Raw genomic sequence first — 26,438 nt, 5'->3', positions numbered from 1 at the left:
CCGAGGACTTGGAAAATTCGCTCAGAATAATCGAATAACAACTATTTGCAAATTTGGAACGAGCTTCCGACGCAAAAGCTTCATCGGCCGAATATCAAATCCCCCTTCAAACTAACTAATTCAAAGAGCTGGAGCGAGAGCCTCGTTGGCGACGGTTATGCTCTTTATTCGAAAAAGCGACATCGATAAAACGGGCGGGTTTATGCTCCTCACGCGACACGGCGAAACACAAATTATTTCAACCAGGTTCTCCTGCATTTTAATTCGGTGACAATTTAGTCCGAGTGCCCGCGGAGCATTTCGAATTTAATGTAACGTCGTTAACCAAATATAAGATAAAAACCTATTATAAACTAAAATTTTGAATAAATAATGTCCAAACAAATTTAAAAGATTTATATGATAGAATGAGCGGAGAGATACAGTTTGGATTTATTAAGAAAATAGGACTTAAAGAGGCCTTGTTCTCGCTAAAGCTTTTGGTGCAGAAATTGGTTATTTTATTGATTACCGAAGAGCATTCGATAATGTCAAGCATGATTTAGTTCTGGGACGACTACGGGAAATCGGGGTAGATGAGAAGGACATCCAAATCATAAAACAACTATATTGGAACCAGACAGCTGAAGTGAAGATAAATGACACAATCTCGACCGAAGCCTTTGAAGTAACCAAAGGAGTATGACAAGGATTCATTCTGTTACGGATGCCTTTTAACATCTACATATGTCGAAAAAATATTTCAGCTTGCTCTCGATAATGAGTCCAGGGGTATTAAGGTCAATGGAAAGCCCATTAATAATATCAGATATGCGGACGATACTGTTTTATTGGCTTCCACTATGGAAGATATTCAAGAACTGCTAAATAAGATAAATAGTGTGGGACAACAGTACGGGCTACATATTAATACCTTAAAAACAAAGACCATGGCGATTCGTAGATAAATCCAAAATGTTAACCTCACTCTAGGCGGTGAGATCATTGATCAGGTGGATAGGTTTAAGTATCTCGGCTCTGTTGTCATTAACAAATGGGACCGCGACGAGGAAATTAAAGTTCTAATCGGCATGGCCAAAACAACGTTTCGAAAGCTTCAGAATATCCTCCTACAACAATGCTTACAATCAAAGTGAAGTCCCTAAATCGCATCGAAGCGTTTGAGATGTCGACTCTCCGCAGACAATTTAAGATCTCTTATGTCGATCACATTTCAAAACGAAGAAGTCCTGAGGAAAGCTGGTGCCGAAAGACTACTGCTTAATAGAGTAAAGACCCGGAAAATGTCATATTTGGGGCACATTTTGGGGTATTGGGAACAATAGAGGAACAAGCTACGCCACACGGTGGGGTATTAGCACGAAAAAGGTGATAGAAATTCGAAAAAGCAAATGTGTTTAAGATTTCCCAAAAAAAGATAAATGATAAGTTAAATCATGTCTGCCATGAATGGCGTTGTTATGGGTGTGTTTAGTTGCATTCATTTGTTTCAACGAAACGTCAAAGTTGTTACTTCTCACAGATAAGAGCTAAATGGCTAAATTTTATGTTTAAAATTATAAATTGTTGTTGTTCTTGTGCTCTTTTTTTATATTATTGTTTTCATTGAAAATGACTCAGCAAACTGCAGGTATGTATTCTACAAAAACGTATTATTTATTTTGATATTCTCTATACTAACGATTTTTTTTGCAACTAAAAGTTAGGCGTTCAGAAAATTTGATTAAATTTGTGACATTTTTATTATACTTAGAAATTTAGTTGCGCATTTCGAAGAATTGAGCATATTGTCTAAATACGTTTTACTTAGTAAACATTGGGCTTTCATACAGTAAAATAAAAAACTGCGACTTTTTGCGACTTTGCTGATAAAATGAGAAAAACATTCTTGGTTTCCCCTAATTTGCCAATCAGTGATATACTAACGCGAGGCATTGTTGTGTACAAAGCGATCGCATTAGTGCCATTAGCAGTATAGCACAATTTGGCATTAGTAGCGACTTTAGTGGTATGGGCATTGCTCGCGGATCATTCGTAGCATCAGTAGTATTAGTTGCGATATTACTACTGGCATTAGTGGCATTGACCGTGAAAATCCTCGAAAAGTGATTTTTGTTTCTTTTTTTTAGAATCGACGAATTATCCTTTATTTTGTTCATATTATTTCCTCTTTAATTGAAAATAGCAATAATTTATATAAGGTCTACATAAAAAAAATTCGATCAACTATCTGTGTCAAATACCCCACTGTGCGCCATTCCGAAACTAGTCCTGCAGGGCAAAATCGAGGGGCGAAGAGGGCCAGGAAGAAAACAACAATCATGGCTCCGGAACGTCAAGGATTGGAGCAGGATACCGGACGCGATAACCATATTCCGCCGGGCAGAAAACAATACCCTTAGAATCAATTAAAGAGAGTGTACAAATGATCCCCAACGTGCAAGATTGCATATTGGACCGGAAGAAGATATGATAGAATCTTTAACAAAATTCATAATGAAAAAGAACTATAAATCAATATTTTAGGATATATTTTTCGGATAAATTAAAAAACATCTAAATATCTAAATCACAAACGGATATCTTTGAAATAAAACATTGTCTGCAAAAGTAACATTGAATTTTTTGGTTAAAAAATTTGTATAAATAACAATAATTCCTATTCTTAACCATTTTTCCTATTTATATTTTAATAGTATAGACATTAGGGTGGGTCAAAAAATCGACAATTTTTTTTCACTTTATATTCTGAAAAAAGGTTAGAAAATACCTAAAAAAAATCACTCAATTTGTAAGCTCACTAAGTGAAGCTTACAAAAAATTGTAAGATACCTTTTTTGTAGAGAATTCAATTTCCTACAAATATATTATAAGAGAGACATTCCTACAAATATATTATGATTTTTGCAAAATAGTAGATACCGAGATATGAATTTTTATTTCTTAATAATAAAGGAAAAAAGAGAAAACTGAACGGCGGAGGATCATCCCAGGGTCGGACTGGAACAGAGGGGCCTGGGTGGAAATTTTTTGTGCATTTCCTCGCCTTACGTTTTGGTCAATTTTTCCCTATATTAATTTGTTGTTAATGTTCCCTCATGAAATCGGGGAAGTACCCGTAATACAATGCAAATATAAATATAGTTAATCCAAAAAATTGGAGACAACCTCAGAATATTACCGTCACTTTTTTCTGTTTCATTTCTACAGGGAAAATTTTCATTCATTTCTACAGGGAAACATTTAGAAAGAAAAAAACTAGAACAATGCACTACAGATTGTCCTTAAATTTTTCTAAACATATGATTTTCGTATAAAATCTCCAGCATATTTAACTATTTTAAAGATCTTGTAATAGAAATAAAAGCTACAACGTGATGCCTAGTACCATTTTAGTCGCAAAATGCAGCGATGTTTTTTATAATTGTGGGGTTTATTAAAATTAATTTTTTCCGTGTATTTAAGAATAAATAATGAACTATTTTACATGTAAGTTCTAAGACAGAAGGGGCCCGCGAAAGGTGGGGCCCGGGTAGCAATCGCCAATCGCCACCCTGACTATACGGCCAGTCCGACCCTCGACCTTCCTATTAAAATTACGAGCTCATACTTGGAGAGAATTTTTGAGGTGTCTACCAACCTTTTATCAAAATATAAAGTACAAAAAAAAGACGATTTTTTTGGCCCACCCTAATTGACATAATATCATTAACTATTTTAACTATAAAGTAAAAAATGTCAAATAATATATTTCTACTCACTATTAAATGTTATTATTATACGTGATATACAGGGTGGGCCACTGAAAACTTACAATGGCTATAATTTTTAAACCAAAAAAGATATCAAAAAAATGTCATATGATGTATTTTTTGAACCACCCCAACCTACCCCTTAGGAAGCACCCCTACTCACTTGAAAATCTTAAATGGCAACACCCCACTTGTGGCGTCTTTTTGGAAAGCTCATGAAAAATGCTAAATGATGATCATAAAGTTTTTAGGGTGAAATTAAAAAACTACCCTTACACGAACAATTAGGTGGACATTAATGAAAAAGGTGATTTTTTCAGCATAAGTTACAAATTGGGACCCAGCTAAATGAAGTATTTTTCAAACCACCCCAACCCACCCCTAGGAGGCACCCCCTCACTTCTAATTTATTATCTATATATAGCTAATATCGGATTATTAGCACCCCGTCACTTCTAATCTCAAGATAGCGATACCCCACTTGTGACACTTCTTCTAAAAGATGGTCATACAGACTTCAACTTAATTACTGGTTAGTGACAAGAAATGTAGGTGTGACAATTTGAAAAAAAATTAAAATGATAATTTATTATAATAATTGCTCAAAATGACAGCCGTTTTGTTCCATACAAAAATACAAACGATTTTCAAATTCTTCTCTCACTTTTTGGAAAGTTTCTCTCGGAATATTTCGACATACTTCAGTTCTCCTCTGCCGCAATTCTTGCAACGAACCTGGTTTTGTCTTGTAGAGTATGGATTTAGTGTAAACCCACAAGGAAAAGTCTAAAAGAGTGAGATCAGGTGACCTTGGCGGCCACTCGATTAGACCCCTTCTGCCAATCCATTGCCTTGGATAATATTTATCCAACCACCGCCTTGTGACAATAGAATAATGCGAAGGGGCACCATCTTGCTGAAAGTGTTTGAGGTCTTCATTAAGAGTTATAATAAATTTCTTTGTACCAGCTTTTTTTTCTCGCAATGGTTCATGGATACAAAAATAATTCATTCTATTGATTTTGACACGTTTTGACATTTTTGTTTTATTTTTAGACTATGTTTTTTTTTCGTTCTTTTTTATGACAGTCGTTCAGCATTTTTTATACGCTTTCCAAAGAGGTGTCACAAGTGGGGTATCGCTATCTTGAGGTTACAAGTGAGGGGGTGGCACCTAGAGGTAGGTCGGAATAGTTTGAAAAAAAATTATTTAGCTGGGTCCCAATTTGTAACTTATGCTGAAAAAATCACTTTTCTCATTAATGTCCACCTAATTTTTCGTGTAAAGGGTAGTTTTTCAATTTCACCCTAAAAACTTTATGATCATCTTTTAGCATTTTTCATGGGTTTTCCAAAAAGGCGCCACAAGTGGAGTGTTGCCATTTAAGATTTTCAAGTGAGTAGTAGTGCCGCCTTAGGGGTAGGTCGGGGTGGTTCAGAAAATACGTCATATGTATTCCCCCTCGATATTATAGAAACGGTATTTTTTATTTTTTTTGATTTGGTTTGGTTTGGTTTGGTATCTATTTTGGTTTAAAAATTATAGCCATTGTAAGTTTTCAGTGGCCCACCCTGTATACATTTTACATTATCTACAAATCGCATATAATATATACCTATACGGCAAACATCTCTACAGTAATATTTAAACCTTACCATACCTATTACGGTAATTGCATTGTTCTCCGTATAATTTAATACAAATTATTGTAATTATCAGCACGCAACGTATAATACGCTTTCTGGTCGATATAACAATTAAGAAAGGTAATAATTTCGTAGCACAAACTCGCCAGTAGTAAATATTAGACTAAAATAAATAATGTATTAGGAGTAAATTTGTGTATTTAATAGGGAAAAGGAACGACTTCGTGATAACATTATTATTCCGGTTTATTATAGTCCGGCTGTTATTACGAAAGCGGACGGAATAAGTAATCGGCTTTGTTTTCCCCGTTTCTTCTACTTTAGTTGTTAGGGGAGCTATTAATTTTAAATGTATTTTTATCGTTTAATATTATTATGCTCTATAAAAACTTCAGATCGTTTTAGTTTATTTCCGTGATAGAATAATTCTTTCCTTTAATAAGTTTTCACTTTAAGTGCTTGTTAAATTAATTAACGATGGTTAACATTATACATTGAGATGCAACAAAAACGCAGCGGAGAATTTTTTCGCCAAGTTTAAAATGGTATATTTCTTTTTTTACTTTTTCCCCCATTTTCATCAATTTTTTTGCAAACTGTATATAAATCTATCAACTTTAATTCATAACCTCAGTTTTTTATAATCTTTAGTTTATGGCTTATTATAGAGGGTTAATTGAAGGGTTGTTTTTTTACCCTAACTTTAAAACACCATGTGCAATAATTTCGAGAGTAACTTTTCCTAAACATTATTTTTTGATCAGAGCCATGCCTGCTGAACATTTTCTTTTTTAATTCATGTTAATACATCCTTGGTTAATTTTTAAGAGCGAAATGAACTTGCCACCAACAATTTGCAATTTTTTCAACTATCATTACTTTATGATGTTATTTTTTAATATCACGGGGTGGCTTTCGTGACTATGGTCGTAATGTCATATCGATGTTACAGTGAAAGTCGAAAATTCAGTGATTGTTAACATTCACTAGGAAATGCTAGCAATTACGCATTGGACCAGTAAATGTGGTATTTTAAAAAGATTTGTCGACTTTTCCTAGTAATTTCAAACATGCACTAGTAAAACTAACATTTACTAAAGGTTGCCAGTAAAAGTAATTCTATTGTACAGGGCAAGTGTGGTGAGGAAGAACGTTGGTGGAAGTTAGAACAAATAAAACTTTTAAGAATATTGGATCACTTTAATATTCAACCTAATCCACATATCTTAAAATTACAATTTACTTCATTAGTATTTTGATTAAAAATTTTAGAAAATAACGCCATAACCTTCTAAATATTAAAAAGGAAAACATAGTAAACATTTTAAAGCATACAAAACAATTAAAAAAAAATCATAAACATAATATTACTTATTGGTACAAGTTTTTTTTTAATAAAGTTCTTCATCGTTGACAAGAGTTATTCGTTCTCTCAAACTCGCTATTTCAAGTAGGTATATCAAAACGTTTAATAAGTTCATAGTCACTAGGCTCCTTAATGTCTTTTTCTCTTGCACGCTTAATTTTTGCTATGACTTCGTTATATGACAAAAATTAAAAACAAGCACTATTACATTCTTGCGAGTGCCTAATTTACCTTAATTTTTTCCACACAAAATTTCTTCCATAAGGAAAATACCGCCGAGCACTTTTTACAACGATAACAAAACAATTATACCATAATTTACACATAGCCACAAAAAAAAACGAATTTACGGCAATTTAGGCCAGACGTCTGTCAACGTTTCCAAAGTTTAGCCTAATTTGCTGTTATCCTTATATTGCCAATTATTCAACTTATCCTTATTTATCCTTATATTTTATAACATGAGGCAACCGCGCTAACTGAATCTTTCAAACTCACTGCTATTGTCCAGGGAATGCTAGCATTCACTAGTAAAAGTTGGATTCAAAAATATTGTTGAACTTTTACTGGCGTAGTCTTCGCAAATCAGTGAATGTTAGCTTTTACTAGTAATTGTTAACAATCACTGATTTCCAACTTTTACTGTAACATCGACACTGAGTAGAACTCTAAAAGAACTATTAAAAAGGTTAAAAAGTAACGTCACAGGCTTGGTTTTAATAAATATTAGTAACACTAACAGAACTAAGAATATTAAAAAAATAACTGTAATAACTACCGGTACAAACAAACAAAAAACTTACTAAAAATACTATAATCTCTAATAATTGTCTCCCCTGGCCACTCAACTGTCTGTAGACGTCGGTTCATACTGTTAATGAAAATGTTAGTTAGTTAATAATAAAGATCAACGACTTTTTTGCACAATATTCGACACTAAGAACCATATTCAATCGTATACAACAATAATCATCAAAGCCCCCTCGTCATTATGAAAAATAACATCAAAAAGTAACGATAATTGAAAAAATTGCAAAATGTTTGTGGCAAGTTCATTTTGCTCTTAAAAATTAACCAAGGCATGTGTTGACAGGAGTCAAAAAACAAAATATTCAGGAGACATGCTTCTGACCAAAAAATAATGTTTTAGAAAAATTTCCTCACGAAATTATTGCACAGGGTGTTTTAAAGAAAATAACATCTTTATGGTATATGTTTTCTCTAATAAAACTGACTGATGTAACCTATATTATGTATATTCTCAATATTAATCGAAAATTTTTAACCATTTATCAAAATTATTCCATTATTCCATTCAATATTAATTTGTTTTATTTATTTGCAGTCAAAATGTAGATAATACATGTTAATTCTAAAACAGTTTTCAAAAACAGAACTTGTCGATAAATCATATCCCAGAATTAATTCAATGAAGTTATCTCTTTCATAATTAATAAACGAAATTTTATAATATATTCTACTTTTATACATTTACGAATTTGCCTAATTTTCAAAACGAGCTTCCCGAATTTCCCGATAATTAATAAATGAAATTCAATCTTGTTTCTATAAATATTTCAAATGAAAATACGACATAAAATATTGACGACGCCAATCCAATTACTATTTATTTACCTTTTAAATTTTGATCAATTTGTCGAGAATGTCGGCGAAATATTCCGATTGTGACGGAGATTTGAGCGCGGATTGCGAACATAAATTTATGGAATAACGAAAAACGATTTTATATATTTTTATTTCGTTCAAAACATAATAGGCCAACGTTATTTATGGAGAATGCGGCGGAACGTGTACATCTGTTTTTGGTTTTATTAAAACGAAATAAAATATTTTAACTCTGTTTTGGGCCGATGTCGATAATTGAATTCACCGTTAAAAATATGGTGATTTATTTATAAGCTTTATAATAAAAAAGAAATTTAGAATTGAATTAAATAAAAATTGCATGTCTTTAAATATAAACTAAAATATTTGCTTACCTTATCATCTTCGCCCTCACTATCACACTGAAAAAGAAAAAAGAAAATTAATATATTACTAACTAATGAATAAAAAAAATTGATCAGTGCTACCTACATAAATTGATCAGTACTACCGCACTACTAAGCTTTATTAGTCTAAATACTATTGACTTTTGCTGCCTAATGCATCAGGTAAATGGACTGTGATTATTTCCTAAACCTTTTGATTCATACTTGTAAGTAGTATAGATAGCGGGATACTAACGCCAATTTTTGCTCGATGGCATGTTTTCCATCAGCATCGACCGGTGAGCCGAAGAAGTATATAGACCTTGATTAATTTGAAGATTATTTATAATGAAATAATTCTTGTGTCGGTAGTTCTTGTAAAGTTACCAGAGGCTGTTGAAAAGGGCCTTAATGTCACCCCGAACAATGGTTTGGGGTGATGTAGGTTTTTTAGATAGTTTTTAAGGGTACTAAAAATGGAGGGTAAAATACTCCAAATGTGGCGTTGTCAAATCTATAAAAATCAGCAGATTTAAGGAATTTTTATATATCGCAAAGGAGATGTTATAAGATTTACAGAGGCTGGGGTGCTATAGGCGAGAAATTTCCCTAAAATTAATTAAAATACAATGACTTATCTTTGTGTTTGTATGTGATGACGATTAAAAGGTTAAAGGTTATCAATAAGAATATTGCAGGTGACGATGCAAACGATTCAGCCACAACTAACTATAAAAATCAAATTTACATTTATACGGAGTGCGTCTCAAAAGTGAGTCACCCCTATAACTTTTTTATTTTATCAGATAAAAAAAAACTAGATTTAGTATGTTAGTATATGACATATATTAGGACTGATTGACGTATTCAATTGTTTAGAGTCACAAACTAGATTTAGAGTCAAAACTAGATTTGGTAGATTTTGTATGCGAAAATGTCAAAAGTTGATTTATATGTCATTCTATTCCGAGTGTCGAATAAAGTAAAAATATACCAAAGGTGGCATTTAAAATCAAAAGTTGTCATCATTTCCGGTGAAACAGGAAGTGACCACAAACAATTGAATACGTCAGTCAATCCTAATTTATATCATATACTAACATACCAAATCTTGTTTTTTTATCTGAGTTATAGGCACTTTTGAGACGCCACTTTATATTATTATTAAAAAATAGATTAAAATAATATAAACAAGATAAAATTAGTATTATTACTGGAAATAAACATGTTTATGTATTCTTTTTCTATGTTGAACACTACAATAATTGTATTGGTAAAAGTAAAAGAGTAAGTAGAAAAATAGTAATTTTTTTCACAAATGACATATTCAACACTTGCAAATATTCTGAGATACATTGCAAAAATACTGAAAAGCAAAAAAAGGACCACAATAAATTGATATAATTTGCTAAAATTTTCTAAACGATACCTTTTTTAGCATCAATACCAATCACTACTAATTAATACTAATACTAAAATCCTCCAACACAGTATTGCCAACTATTTCAATCATTCTTGATCGCTCCATACAAACTGGTAAAAAAATCATAAAAATCGGAAAAATAAGAAAGTTATATGACATAAATTTGACAAAAACATTAGGGTGGCGAAATTTTTTGCCTAAGAATGTTGTTATAAAATTCCTGAAAAAAATATGAAAAAAAGTAACAGAACAAAATCAATCTCCAAAACATTTTATAAGCAAAAAAGAAGGCTTCTAATTTCAACAACCTATTAATAATAATTATAACGACGACCCGACGGCGACGGTAAAAACACTCTCAATTAAATTATACTCGAGCATAATTAACATCGGCCCCAGCGAGAACCATTTAGGAATTCGTTAGAAATCGCCGTTTAATACTTTCGAAATTAAAATTGCAGACTGTATGGCGGGAGCTCGTTAAAAATTCATATATTTCTTTTGCGGGTCGCTTTCCGGCGCTGGCTGTCGGATTAGTGGGGATTCGTTTTATCTCGGTGGAAAAAAACAGAAACGAGGGTAAAAGAAGGGTGGTTATTCGGAAAATCTTACTTTTAATGCTACGTAAGCAGAAAGAATATAATTTGTAATTTCTAGTCTGAAAACAAAACTAAACCCCGCAATTCTGTTAATGAATTACTGGTTGCATAGATTTGTAGATTGTTGCAACTGTTTAATTAAAAAAAACACAAAAGGCATATATGATGTTCATAGTAGAATCATAGTATAAGGAAAGCAGTAGTTTTACTCCTTGTCAAATCCTTTGTTCTTTTTCTGCCACTTTATATGACCTTGTTCTCGCCTCCGTAGCCGACGACGTAGCTGTATAGTCGTGGTCTATTAACTAGGCAAGGTATAGACGTGGCACTCGCCATACTTTCACAGATATGTATTTAGGAAAATATGAGTTCACAATAAAATAAAATAAAAAAATGATCATCGAGTAAAAACTTGCTTGAAAACAGAATATTTTCACATTTCGTGTAGGTAACAATTCTTCTGTATCTGAAAATCTTCTGATGGAAAGAAATGCGGAAAAAATATATAATGACATATTTTTATATTATCTATTTCAGAGATTTTCTACGACTTTTTTTTTATTTAAAGCAAGTTTAATTTTCTGTAGATAACTGGATTCATAAAATTATGCTATAGTACACTGTCTTTATTTAAAGCACACTGCGGTGTTGCCAATCTATTTCTTATTTACTAAAACTTTGGTTAAAAACATTATATACGAAAAGTGGTAAAAAACTAGAGTGAATATAACTTTATTAATACTTTGCTATGTTTTCTTAAACATGAAGGATATCGGAATAAATTCGTGTAGAAAAATTTCTTTATCGTATACAGGATATTTTTTATGGCGTCACCAAAATCGTAATATTTAAAAAATGTTGTATCTCATTTTTTTTAAATGCAACACCTTGTATATTATTCTTCTTTCAGATGTAGAATTAAAAGGTGAACATTTTTTGACAAGACAAGATAGACAAAGATCATATTAGGTGGCTTTGAAAAAAATTTACTGTTGAAAGAGCCATATGTAATATAATACTGCGAATCTCTGCGACAGCGGTAAAAATTTAGAAACACTTTAAATCAATAAAAAAATGTTCACTTTTTAATTCTGCATCTGACAGAAAAATAATATACAGAATGTCGCATTTAAAAAAGTTGAGATATACCATTTTAAATATTGCGATTTTGGTGACGCCATAAAAAAATACCCAATATAGAATAATGTATATGGAATGATGTAAAATAATAAAAAAAATCAAACTAACTTTACCATAACTTTTTTTGTGACACCCTGTATATAACAAAATATTTTAGGATACACCTCTTTATAAACCTTGAAACATATGAATAAAACTTTTTTCACATCTTCGACAACGACGACAATATTGGACTTCCTCGCACTAATGGGCCACCCTGTATATTTACGGTGGTTTAAAGCTAGGTGTGGCACTTTTCTTCCCTCAAATATAAACTCAATATTTTGTCTATAATATTTTGAAAATATTGTTATATATTATGACCACTTATAATAAAAAATAAATAAAAAAAACATAAAAAATACAGTCCACTAAATTTATAAGAGATTATGCTATTATAAAATTCTTTCAATTAAAAAATATGAATAATTTGCGGAGACTTTAGATGTACAAAATATTTACTCTAAAATTGTTTCAAAAACCAATTTATATAAATTATCTCGTAAATTATTATTGGAATGAAAATTTTATGGAAAATCCCCTGACCAAAAAATATTTTCATGCGCATATTTGAGACAACCTGTATATCTAAAAAACTATTTTTAAAATCTGCACACATGCTAAAAAAATAATAACATTTAATTAATTACATAATATCTCAGCTTCTAAAATAAACAAATATAATTAAATGTTAATTGATAATTACTATGAGCTTGCCAATTTACATCCGATGGAAATCTAAAAAGATTCAAAGAACAATTTTTTGAATTATTTCCACAATTAATAGCAGCGCACAGTAAGGCTCTCATTTTTAAATCCGTCCCTGTGCTCGGACGCAACGCTCGAACCTCACAGCTCGACGAACCGAATTCAACTGAAACGCTTTGCAACCTGCCAACTTGCAAAAACTGGCAGAAAATATTTGCGAGAGTGCAACTACTATTTTCCTTAAACTATGGTAGAATGAATATTCACCAAAAATTTACTGCAGACCTGATAGGCTAAGACAAAAAGACAATCAAAGCTATAGTGGGTCTACCAACAGGGCATTGTGAGATGAATACACATAGAAAGTCGATGAGATTGGCAGACAAAGCCATAAGCAGGTTCTGTCAGTCTAAATAAGAAACGACAGAACATATTTTATGTCGGTGAGACAGCCTAGCAAATGTGCGGTCCTTTGTACTGAACAATGGTAGGCTATTGACAAAGACCAATATGGTAAACCCTCCATATTGGAAAAAAACGGATTTTTTTGAAAATCAATTTTATTTTTTCCTGTCGTTACTTTTTAGAAAATCAAAAAACTAATTACACATTCTCAGCCACTTTATTAGGGCTATCTGATAGTATTTTTAGATTTTAAAATTAGGTGATATGTGTGATGTGAGTTTTTGAGATACGGAGGCCAACTTATTTTTTTTAAATACGGACCTGCATTTTTTTCAGGTTTTGAAAGAACTTGGTCTCCTGAGTACAATGATAAGCCACACTTGATACTTTTTGTTTGGGTACCTTAACAATAACAAAACTAAGTATTTAATGACTATGGTTTTTTAAATTATTTAGTCTGATTATATTCATCGCAACAATATTGATCAGCGCTAATTAACACTGAATAAGAAAATTCGAGCCATTTGAAAGATTCAAATAAATAATGTCCAGGTCAGTAATTTAAGATATTCTTTTTAACTCTTTTTATCGTAAATTTGAAATCTCAATGTCTAATCTAATCTAATAATCTGCATAATATTAATCGTAGTAATTATAACACAGCTTTAGCCCAATTTAACCATCTTCGTATCTATTACGGTTTCCGAGATACCAATGCTCGTACTTCGAATTTGTAGCACCCTGTAGAGCGTAGGTAACCTCCCGCAATTACATATAATACTGCTAAGTACGTGTCACTGGCAGACGAAGTCATATGCAGATTTTGTAAATCAAAAGAAGAAGTGGCAGAACGCATTCTGTCAGTACGATAGCTTGGGTTCTTTGTACTAAGCTATAACAAGCCATTGACAAAAAGCTACATCAAAAGTTCTGTTTCTAAGTTATTAAACCTTATGAAAAAGTTACGAAGAACGTGAAGAATGTAACCTAGAGATCAGAAAAGAACCACAATAGATCTGTAAAGATCACAGTTAATTAAGCCAATATAGTGACATCAAAACTGTCAAAACCTTATGAAAAAGTTACGAAGAACGTGAAGAATGTAACCTAGAGATCAGAAAAGAACCACAATAGATCTGTAAAGATCACAGTTAATTAAGCCAATATAGTGACATCAAAACAAATCTATCTCTAATCCAAATAGCATTTCTTTGCGTTGGAATGTTAAATTACAAGAAGGTGTATAAAATTAGCATGGTGAGCACTCGAGCAGAATGCATAAAATGCAACTCTATCTATCTAGATAAAAGAGTTTTCGATCAGATGGTAGTCGCTAATGACACTGGAACATGAAAATGAAAATTGATATGAAAAAATCCAGATGCAGAAAAGTATGTTTGAAATAACAATGGTAGGCCACGGAATAGAGTAAATTAAAGAGAAGACCCAGATAACAGACGTCATTAGAATCGGAATTAAATAATCAAATATCAATGGGCAGATTCCAACCAGTGAGTAGGACTGAAGAAAAATTAAAACGGTATCTGAGAAAAAAAAGAGGCGTTGTAATTTAAGATAAGACTATAAAAATAGAGAACAAACAAAAATAAAATTGAACAAGGTTCAAACAGCACAATAAAACACAAGGGTGTCAATAACAGGAAAAAATGCAAGGGGGAAGGCATCGCCGTAGTTAGAGATAGAATAAAACTGAATATAATAATGGTGATTACATTCTTAGATTCCTAGATATTTTCTCGTTTTTTTTTCTAAGTCCATAAGATCTAAATATATTTAGCTTCATCTTTAGCGAATATCTTTAAAAAAAAAACAAGTAACAATTATATCTTTCTTGAACTCTGAATCTAAGCTTTCCCATCCAAGTTTTTGGGCCCTTTATAATATTTACCCCTTATATTTATGATCTCATTAAAGCCTCCCAAAGAAAAGAAAAATTAATAGTCGAGATAGATATTCGATATGAGGTGCAGGAAAAAGGAAAAGCCAGGTCAAAATCGTGAAAGGGGGCTTTTTGCAAAAGGAGGGCGCCTCTTGAATTACGGTTAATACGGTTTAATGTATAAAGTCGAAAATTAAATTCGGGAAAAAAGAACCTGTTTTCGTTAAATCAACGCTATAAATTTCATTTATCTCGTTTTTTCATTCACTCTCCCTCTTTGTAACGAAGTTTTTTCTCCCAGCTTTTCATTTGGGTACGTCAGGCGAGGAAAATTATTTAAAACTTTTTTTCGGCGGTGAACAATAAGCCGCTTTTTTTGGCAGGATAAGCGGGATGAAATTTACGCTTATAACATCATTATCTTACCACTTCAAAAAATATTCATTTGGTCTCGGATAATATTAAATTATAATATAACAAGGATATTGTTTAAATAAAAAAATATGGCTAAAATTTGCAGAGATATCAGAAGATATCCGTAAAAGAGGAAGTACAATTAAGTCAATTAAGTACTGTATAGGATGAATTTTAAATAAGAACTAATATTTTTAGGTGTTATATTCCCCACCCCCATGAACACGTTTCTGACTTATTATTTTACTTTTTTTTGAGAAGTTTTTTAGATTAAATTTGAAACCTTCGGAGAAATGGCTTTTCAAATTTAAGCTAAAAATATCGTTTTAAATCTTCTCAGTAAAATAACTGGGCTATTAAACTTATTTGAAAAACGGTAAAGAGAAAATATTATATTTCTTTTATCGAGATCTATCAGCTCTGAAAATATTTGTACATAGTCAACGCTAACCCGCTCACCCTATATAACGAATGCATAAAAATAAAGGGAATGAAGAAATGCATATTATGTCCTTACTTTGAATGTAATTTGAGGATATGCCCAATATTCACAAAGGCCAATATTCAACCACGAGATTTACGTTAACGTTACAATTAAATAACATCAAGTTATAGATGTAGTAGACACAAACAACATTTAGTGAGAATTGCTCTGAATGTGTGTTCAGTATCTTTAAAAAATAATCATCCTCTGTTAAAGATTAAGAAATGCAAACTAGAATATTTAAGATATAATGAAGGACAAAACGAGAAATATTGTAGGCAAAAAACCTAAAAGGTGCAAAATCCCCTGACTAAAAACCTTGGAACTAGGATTTCCATAGTAAAATATAAAATTAAAAATTATAATGTGGATTTAATAAAAATTTACTGCTGAAAGAGTCACATGATACTTCGAATATGTGCAAAACGTTGAGAATTTGAGAACGTTGAAATACAAACAAAAAAAACTGGCGCCGGGAGACACGTATAGCCGCCCCTACTAAAATGTTATTAAAAAGTTGGTAGAGGTAGTTCTTTGAGTTTCAATTATTTCAAAAACTGCGACTTTGACTGATTTTGATGTTATTACAAATTTTGTTGCAAATATTATTCCTAATCTTAAATTGAAAACCGCGTTTCACTAGCTACTGTAATTTTGGAGTTACGATTTTTTTAAATTTTTAACCCCCTCCCATACCCCCTTACCAACCACCCACCCCACCAAAAACTAATGGCCAGATTCTCGGGTATTTTTGTACCAAATTTGGTTAAAATCGGTTTAGCGGTTTTTGAGTTATCGTGTTACAGACAGACGGTCAGACAGACAGACACCATGAAAATATTTTGTATTTAGGTCATTTATGTCCCAAATAACTCATTTTGAGTGAAATTAAAAAACATCTTTTTTTTGCCGATCTTAATAGCCTACCATACCTGTTGGTATGGTCGGCTAAAAATGTCTATTTTTTAATTTTACATCTAAAAAAAGAGTAATATACAAGGTGTTCCATTTAATAAAACCAAGAATTATTATAATTTTCAACAATTTTTACATTACATTTTCTCCACCTTGTATAATTAAAGGTTACGATATTTCTAATAAACTAAGTCCAGACTAAATATAGTAAACGCCGAAATCGTAATTTTGATATCAAAACGCATTTTTTGTATTTTTTAATACCAATCTACCTAATATTTTTAAAAATGCTCCTAAATACATATTTTTTATTTATTTCTAGAACTATCAAACAAAATTTAATAAGATCCTAGAATTATGTAGTGATCAGGAATTATGTAGTGTTGCCAAATCTGCCTAATCTACTGGGTTATTTTAATCAACTGCTCCCACTCACACTTTTTTGAGACATCCTCTACAATTGAACATAATATTTCCCTGAAGTACTTCCTAGCAACCAGTTAGGTCTGCAATTAAACGAAATCCTATTCAGTTAATTTCGGTTGTTCTAGTTTCACCGGAAATGAAATGAAACTTTAACGATACACTCGGTATTTTTTTACTTGTTATTTGATTTTCTGAATAGAATGATATATCACATGTCAAATGAGGATGGCTCATTAGCATATTTGGAAACAGTATTTTTTAACGAATAATTTGGAACTACATACTTGGTACTTCGAGTCAAATTGTCGATACATTTATTGTCGTAACACACATATGATATGTCATTCTATTCAGAATGCTATTTTCCATCAAATAATTCTTCTCCAATAATCTAACCTCTTCTTTATTAAGTAAAGAAATACCAAGGGCGCCATTTAAAAAACAAAAGTTGTAGTAATTACACTTCACAGTTTTGTCCTCGTATTACATAATTTCTTACACATAGAGTAGAGTATTAGTCTCGTGTAGCGAGATCCGTACGACAAGTTTAAATATTAGAAAAAAAAAACGCACATCCCTACTCTACTGCCCATCCCTAGTCTCCTGTCATCGTAGCGTCATTCTTAGTTTTGTCGTTGCGAAATACGTACGATCGGGAGACGCAGTGATAAATTATTAGCAGCTTACAATGCCTTAAAATCTTTTACAAAACACCAAGTGAACATTAGCATTCTATTCAGAATTGATAACGTTACAGCCATATCTTTTATTAACAAAATGGGGGGAGTTAAATACAAAAAATTGCACAAAGTAACTAAAGACATTTGGCAATTTTGCGAAAAGAAACGGTTTTCGTTGTTTGCATCGTATATCAACACCAAAGATAATATAGAGGCAGATTTAGAATCACGATGCAAAAAAGATTGATACTGAATATGAATTGAGTAATATCGCTTTTCAAAAATTTGTAATAAATTTGGCTATCCTGAAATTGACTTATTTGCCACTGAGCTAAATAAAAAATGCAAAAGATATATCTCTTGGAAGCCAGACCCAGGGTCGGTGGATGTAGACAGTTTTACAATAAGCTGGACAAATTATTTTTTTTTCTATGCGTTTCCACCTTTTCGATGATCTTAAAAATGCTAAATAAAATTGTAACAGATTGCGCAACGGGAATTGTGGTAGTACCCTTGTGGCCCGCACAACCCTGGTTCCCGTTGTTTCGAAATCTTATGATAGCAAAACCGATTTATTTTAAACCACGAAGGAACCTTATTTTATCTCCTTTCAGAAAACCACATCCATTATGGAGAGACACTACCCTGGTAGCAGCTCATCTATCAGGGTTGCGTTTTCGAAAAGGTCTTTCCCTGAAGAAGCCATTCAAGAAATAGTCTCCTCGGTATCAGAGTCGACTATGAAGCATTATGATGGTTGGTTCAAAAGATGGTGGGTTTTTTGCATAGAGGCACACCATGACCCGTGGGTTTACTCCTTAAGCCACTTCATAAATTTTTTAAATAAACAAGCGCAAAGTGAGAAATCTTTCTCGGCCGTAAACAGCTGCAAAGCAGCTTTGTCTTTCATACTTCCTATTTCTAGCACTGATGAACCCCTCATAAAAAGATACCTGAAAGGAATATATAATCAAAACCCACCAAAACCAAAGTATGATACGACATGGGATCCGTATCCTGTTTTATCATTCTTGGAAAAATTAGTTCCTTTAGACCGTTTAACTTTAGAGCAATTGTCTTATAAATTAGTAACCCTACTAGCACTCATCTCAGCGCACAGGGTTCAAACTCTATCAAAATAAAAATTCACAACATCATTAGATTTGAGGATAGGCTGGAGATTCTCATTCCAGATAGAATAAAATCCAGTGGTAAGAATCGACAACAACCTGTTCTCAAAATTCCGTTCTTCTTGGACAAGCCAGAATTGTGTTTGGCAACTTGCATACTCTTTTACATCGAAAAACAAAAATCATTTCGGGAAGAAGGGTATGATACACTTATTTTAACACACAAAAGGCCTTTTCATGCAGCAAGTAGCCAGACCATAAGCAGGTGGATAAAACACACCTTAAAAATGAGTGGAATAAGCACAGAGCAATATTCAGGACACAGTGTCAGACATGCTGCTACGTCAGCTGCTAACAGAGGGGGTGTGAGTGTAGAGGAAATTCGGAAGAGAGCTGGATGGACAGAAAAATCAGCAACATTTAACAGGTTTTATAACCGACCTCTAGCTGTCCCTCCAGACCTTTTGCTAGAGGATTATTGAAAGGGTCTAACGTAAATTCTTGAATGAACTCTTTTTTCAGTATTTCTGAATATTCATTCATATGTTAGGATATATTAATATATATCCTTTATTACTTTTATTTTATTTGGTTGCCATTATTATGTTATTACAATACAAAATGTTATTATATTCATAAGTTTACCACTTGAATTTAATATTATAGGTTTTAATGTTTTTTTTTAATTCGAAGAGTTTTTTCGATTTAAAATGGTTTTTTTCTCTATGTAATTTGATATATAAAAATAAATTTGTTCTGCATTACTCTTGATAGCCTTATTTAAGTCTTTAAACAGCTACTCTATGTGTAAGAAATTATGTAATACGAGGACAAAACTGTGAAGTGTAATTAATAGATCAAATGACTTACCTTAAGGAAATTTGATCCTAATTACACGAACAGTTTTGTCCGAAGTATTACATAATTTCTTACACATAGAGTAGAGTATTAGTCTCGTGTAGCGAGATCCGTACGACAAGTTTAAATATTAGAAAAAAAAAACGCACATCCCTACTCTACTGCCCATCCCTAGTCTCCTGTCATCGTAGCGTCATTCAGTTTAAAGACCTCTGATAGCCTTTGGGTGGGAATTGTACTTATAAATTTGGGGATTGGGTTATGTAATACTTCGGACAAAACTGTTCGTGTAATTAGGATCAAATTTCCTTAAGGTAAGTCATTTGATCTATTAATTTCCGGTGAAACAGGAAGCAACCGAAACAAATTGAGCACATCAATCAATTCCGATTTGTCATACATATACAATATGATCAATAAAAAGTCAGCGATGGCTATGAAACGAAGATCGCTGTCATTTTATCAGTAACATTATATGGGTAATGTCACTGTTGTTCATTTCCAAGCCAACTGGACGCCGCCGGTTTTATTCAATCCTACGTTTCTAACATTTACATACCAAATCTAGCTTTTTTAACTGAGAAAATAAAAAAGTTATAGGGGTAAGTCACTTTTAAAAAACACTCAGTATTGATGCCCACTTATCGACTATACACACTATCTACTGATGACTTTAACTTGGGTAGCCAAAGTGTGACTGTGTATATGTGTATATTATTCATTGCTGTCTATTAGGAATAATTTCAATAATTCTGTACAATAAAAAACGTAATTTGTTAAAAAATAATTCCTTTGAAGAAACTTCTTGATCTTTTTCAATTATACACATTTCAAAATTAACAGTAATTATAAACTCGATAAATAAAACATTAATAACGCAACCAACCGCTTCCGAACGAGGAATCCTTTTCGGAAAATTAGTCTCTTGATACTTTAACTGAAACAACAACGTTAATTTTGAACGTTTATAGGTTGATTAATTTCCTAATCCAACTTGTTCTCTTTCCTCTCCGAATAATTGCCTTCTAAATCTTCTCCATTAACAATTAGACAAGACGCCTCGCAAACAAGATAATTTATTTCTCTGCTCTCTAACTCTACCCGTCTCGCTCTTTAGCCATCTTCTTTATTTGTCTTCCCTTTTGAGGCTGTCCGCAAGCTCCTTTTTGCTGCATGGCAAAAATGAACATTTCCCCCGTTTTCCCTTGATTATTTTCCGTTTTTTTATCGACGCGCTCGAGAAAAAAAGACGTATATAGCCGAGGAACGGTTAGAAAGAATGTAAGAAGAACCGAACAAAAAATGAGAAATATAGCCTTAATGTTGCCCGAATATATTCTTTATTTTCGTATTCGTTGGATGGGATTTTTTTGTTAGCGTTTTCTACTCAATTGCCAATATTTCTTTATTTGTAGAAAAAAAGAATGAAAATATCTTTCTTAATTTTTTGTGATAATAAATCATCAAAATTATATTATATTTACGGGCTGGTTTTCAATAGAGACTCACCCCTATAACTTTTTAATTTTTTCAGATAAAAAATTACAATTGGTATTTTAGTATATGACATAAATTGGAATTGATGTATTCAATTATTTTTTCTTGTTTCACCGGTAATTAGGGTTGCCAACCGTCCTCTATTCCAGAGGACAGTCCTCTTTTTGATCTCACTGTCCTCTTTTCTCTCGCGTATTGAAAAAGTCCTCTTTTTTAGATACCAAACTCAAAATCTAAAAAATATTCGTCTATCGCCATAATGCTTTAAAAATTGTTAATCTGTGTCTTTTGCTTCTCCCACTCGTTTGTACAGAAAAGAAAACGAAAAAAATATTTATATACAAGAAAGAAAAAAATTTTATAACGTATGGTCCTAAAGTTTTGGGAAAATTTTCATCTGGTTTGGTTCAGTAATAAAATGCATTTAATGAAGAAGTCATGGTAATGAAATGTTATCAGTCATATCACTTCAATAAACAAAGCAAAAGATTTTGGGATCTGCTTCTTAAAATGTCTTATAAAATTGATCTTCGTCGAGGAGTTTATAATCTTGTTGGGCGAATAGCGAAACGAGATATTGTCGTCATTTATCGGGATCAAAACATTAGCAAATCAATTTATCGCACAATCAAAGAATGTGAAGAAGGGAGACCATGTGTAAATTTGCCTAAATCCGGTCGGCCGCGGGTTTTGAACCAAATAAGAGAAGGAAGACTAATTGAAGCAGCAAAACACAAAATTGGGATCTCACAGCGAAAACTGGCCAGGAGATTTAATATTGAAAATACTACGGTGTTTAGAACCCTATCAAGACCTAACAATAGATATTGTCTTCCGAGGAAAGCTCCAAAATATGTAGATGCCCAGCTAGAGAGAATTTCGAGATGTTGCCACGCGCTGAGGAGAGTGCATTTCGTCAACAAGTTGATCGTGATGGACGATGAGAAATATTTCACATTGTCCAACTCTGAGATGAAGGGCAATGATGGGTTCTACACAGACAATTATTATGAGAATGTCCCTGATGATGTGAGATTAAAAAGTATATGAAAAAGTTTGAGGACAAAATTTTGGTATGGTGTACCATTTCTGTATATTCAGAAAAAATTGAGAAATCGACGCCGAAGTTGTCCAAAGGATGATGCAACGCGTCAGGGGAATTCTTAGGCAAATCGAAAATAACGGTCCCTTGTCCACTGTTTGAATTTTATTTTATAATTAGGATAGTAAACATAGGTTGTTTAAAAATATGATAAAAATATAAAACTATTTTTATAAGAGTTGTCCGTTTCTGATTTTTTTCCCAAAACTCTAGGACCATACGTTATTTATCTAGCTTATGTTTTGAAAAAAAAGTTTTATCGAAATTGGCTTCTTTTATTTTAACAAGTTTTGAGTATAATTTTTTTTTGAGAAAGTAGGAAACACCGTCAATCGCATACCGATTACATAACTTTTTGGTAAATTTTAAACATTTGAGCGAGGTTTCAAAAAATGTTTCGCCTATGCCTTAATGTTTACCCTCTCGTCCTATTTTTTATTTTGAAAGTTGGCAACTCTACCGGTAATAACTACAACTTTTGATTTTTAAATGGTATCTTCGGTATTTTTAGCCGACCATACCAATGGTAAGGTATGGTAGACTATTATTAAGGTCGGCAAAAAAAAAGTTTTATTAATTTCACTCAAAATGAGTTATTTGGGTCATAAATGACCTAAATACAAAATATTTTCATGGTGTCTGTCTGTCCGTCTGTCTATAACACGATAACTCAAAAACCGCTAAACGGATTTTAAAAAATCGTAACTCCAAAATTACAGTAGCTAGCGAAACGCGGTTTTCAATTTAAGATTAGGAATAATATTTGCAACAAAATTTGTAATATCAAAATCAGTCAAATTCGCAGTTTTTGAGATACAAAAAATTGGAAAAATTGCCTACCAACTTTTTATTAACATATTTTAGTATGGGCGGTTAGATTATTTGGAAAAAAACATTTTTTAAGAGTCTATTACGCTGTACTATTCGGGTTACTCTCAGGGGTCGCGTAAAGCGGTTCAGATCGATTCAGACATTCTTTTTATGGCCCCAATAGACATAGTAATTGAAGACAGAATGGAAATGCAAAAACATTCAGGAAGAACAGCGGAAAAAAATACTGTGGCGTTTAATACTGTGGAGTTTTGGAAATATGGTATAAAATATGGAGTAAAAACGGAAATGGGAAAGGAAAATGGACTAGAACATTTATAAAAGACCTAGAGTGTTGGATAAATAGAGAATATGGAGAACTGAGCTATACCACAAGTCATTTCTTCATTTCTTTCTGGCCACGGTTGTTTCAGGTATTCCCTACATAAAATAAAGTAAGCTGATAGCCCGAGATGTCTCTATGGCGACTCCGATGCTGATACGGTGGAGCATACCCTTTTGGAATGTAACCGATGGACAGCTGAACGAAGAGTTCTATACAAAAAAGTAAGAGTCAATAAAATTAAGATTTCCGATCTAGTTCCAGAGATGATTCGATCCCCAGAAAATTGGAATAGTGTTCACACTTTTATGGAGACACCAATAGATATAAAAGGGAAAGAAGCTAGACGAAGTAACTAAAACATCGCAGTAAAACCGTCTCCTCGAGAAGTAATGCCGAAAGGTAGTTCCTCGGGGAGATATTCAAAGGGGCTTGTGGAGGTTTTTTTAGTCGGTAAGGTACCTCAACCAGCCCGACAACACCGCATACGGTCTCTGGTTTGCAGATTTCTGCCCCACAAAAAAAAACAACAAAAAAAAATTTGAACAACACATTTACATTTATAATTTTCCGACCCCATGAAAGAATACTTTACACATTATATTCAAATTAAATGACTACTAAAATAAATGTGTAACTAAATCGATAATTAAATCTAATTTTCCAAAAAATACAGAAGTTTATTTCTTATGCATATTAAAATTAATCATTAAAGATCATAATTTAAAGTATGTGAAATATACAATAAACCATCCTTAAGAAGTATCTAATATGTTCTCGATGCTTTCAACAAATATCAAACATATAAAAGTGTTGATTTTTCATGTCTATAAAGTAATCTTAAAATCGCATTGTCCCTTCTCTCGCATTACAGAATAACTTCTAAATCCCATCAGCTAACAATTAGACCGGGCGCGTCACAAACAAGATAATTTATCTCTCCCGTTTACCGTTTTCTCCTCATTCTCCGGTTGTCCGCAGCCTTTTTCGCAAAAAGAACCTCTTTCTTGATTGTTTCCAGTCCTTTTTTTGTTTTGTGTCGAGACACCCGAGGAAAACTATATATTCAACGGATAGACGCAGCAATGCCGGGAAAAACTTAAAAGTTAAAAAGGAAAAAAACACGGCTTTCACGCTGCCTGAATATATTCTTCCTCTTTCCCTTTTCAGTTTACATTCTATGGCTTGATTTACTGATCTCTATTTATAGGAAGCTTTTTTATTGATATAAAATGGAAGACGCTTTGCATATAACTGTACATGCAGTGGCGTGCATTACATATAGGCAAAAAAAGCATTGCCTACCCTTCCATTTATTCAAGACAGACGCAAAATAAAAATATATCTGATCAATTTTCATTGTATATCTACCTACAAATCCTACAATGCGACCTACATTGCTTTATTTTTCTAAATACCGTATGATCGAAAAAAAACGGCGTCCAGTTGGCTTGGAAATGACGATCGATGACATTTCCCATATAATTTTACATATAAAATGACAGCGATCTTCATTTCATAGCCATCGTTGACGCCGTTTTTATTCGATCATACGGTAGTAAGTTAGTATTGTGTTTATTACGGTTCCAAAGCCGGAAACATCATACAAAACAAACGCCACCTGTTCAACGTCTTACCCCAAGTAGCATTTGGACGTTATCTAACGTCGGGTATACGTCGCGTTCAATAAACCGGACGTCGGGTACCAACGTCGGTTCGACCGCCTGACGACCCTTATTTGCACCTAAATGGGGAATACAGATTCGGGTCGCCTCGACGTCAGTATCTGACCTAATACGGAATGTAATTCTACCAATTACCAACGTCATATTACGTTGGATTTTAGTCACTTAAAATTCGTTGCTAAGCACTTACGTTACGTTTGGTTTCATATTCGCTACCAAGAATACATAAAAACCTAACCAAACTACCTAATTACAAATGGATTCATAATCACTCCTCGAATAGAACTATAAGTGCCTATCTAATTTCATATTATAATAATTCTGAATCATTAATCCAGATATCAGTTTTGTCAACGAAAGTCACTTTTTTTATATATCTGATTAAAATACTCCGGAAAACAACGAGCGCTTTCAAAAGTAGGTAGATTTATGAAATAAAAATATCTATAAAAAAGTAACTCGCAAAATATTTTTTTTTATTTTCTAGCTGGTTTAATCATAAAACTGTACTGTGGTTCCCCCCAAACTCAACCTTATCAATATTATTCTACTAGAAATCGAAATGTGAATATAAATTTTAAAAACAAAAAACGATTTTAAAATGGCTGACAATCGGATAATGTTAAGAATGGCGGATTTCTGTGTCCGATTTAATATGAACTACCAATATACCAATTCCGACCGGGTCTCCAACATTAGTCGTCTCACACGACCGAAGTCATCAAACGGGACGACCGGCAAGCGTATTATGACGTATATAATTCCAACGTACGCCACGTAACCTCACTTTGCGTATCAGTGATTTGTGAATTTGTGCAACTATATTTAAGTTTTTGTTTTCTCTTTAAAACAATGGGCAGCCACTTTTTTAAGATAGTATATACAAAATTTAAAAGAATTGGAACCAGTACCTCACATGTGGGAGGAGGATGGGGTCTGCTGGTTTCCTAAGCTAAAAAATAAAATTAAGATGTACCAATGTAATGCAGCATCTCTTCCGGATAAAAAGCATTCGTGGGCGGAGGGAAGACATCACTACTACTATTATTATTTTGCAAAAGCCTCGACCTCTTTCTGTAAAATGTAGATGAATGTCTAAATGCCTTTTTAGTGTTTTTTTAGGC

General features: G+C 32.7%; 1 protein-coding gene across 3 annotated transcripts in view; it reads right to left on the bottom strand.

The window, feature by feature from the left end:
- LOC115879399 (autism susceptibility gene 2 protein-like) overlaps window positions 1-26,438 on the bottom strand; it is a 466,988-nt gene that overhangs the window by 318,704 nt on the left and 121,846 nt on the right. For all 3 annotated transcript variants that reach the window (XM_030896221.1, XM_030896223.1, XM_030896222.1), the window contains exon 5: window positions 8,766-8,792. In XM_030896221.1, coding sequence (XP_030752081.1) covers window positions 8,766-8,792 — 27 coding nt within the window. The remainder of the gene's footprint in view (window positions 1-8,765; window positions 8,793-26,438) is intronic.

Source organism: Sitophilus oryzae, unplaced genomic scaffold (assembly GCF_002938485.1).
Source record: "Sitophilus oryzae breed Bouriz unplaced genomic scaffold, Soryzae_2.0 scaffold_1576_pilon_pilon, whole genome shotgun sequence".
Lineage (NCBI taxonomy): Eukaryota > Metazoa > Arthropoda > Insecta > Coleoptera > Curculionidae > Sitophilus > Sitophilus oryzae.
The sequence above is the reverse complement of the archived record's forward strand: the minus strand, read 5'-3'. Positions and strand labels throughout refer to the sequence as shown.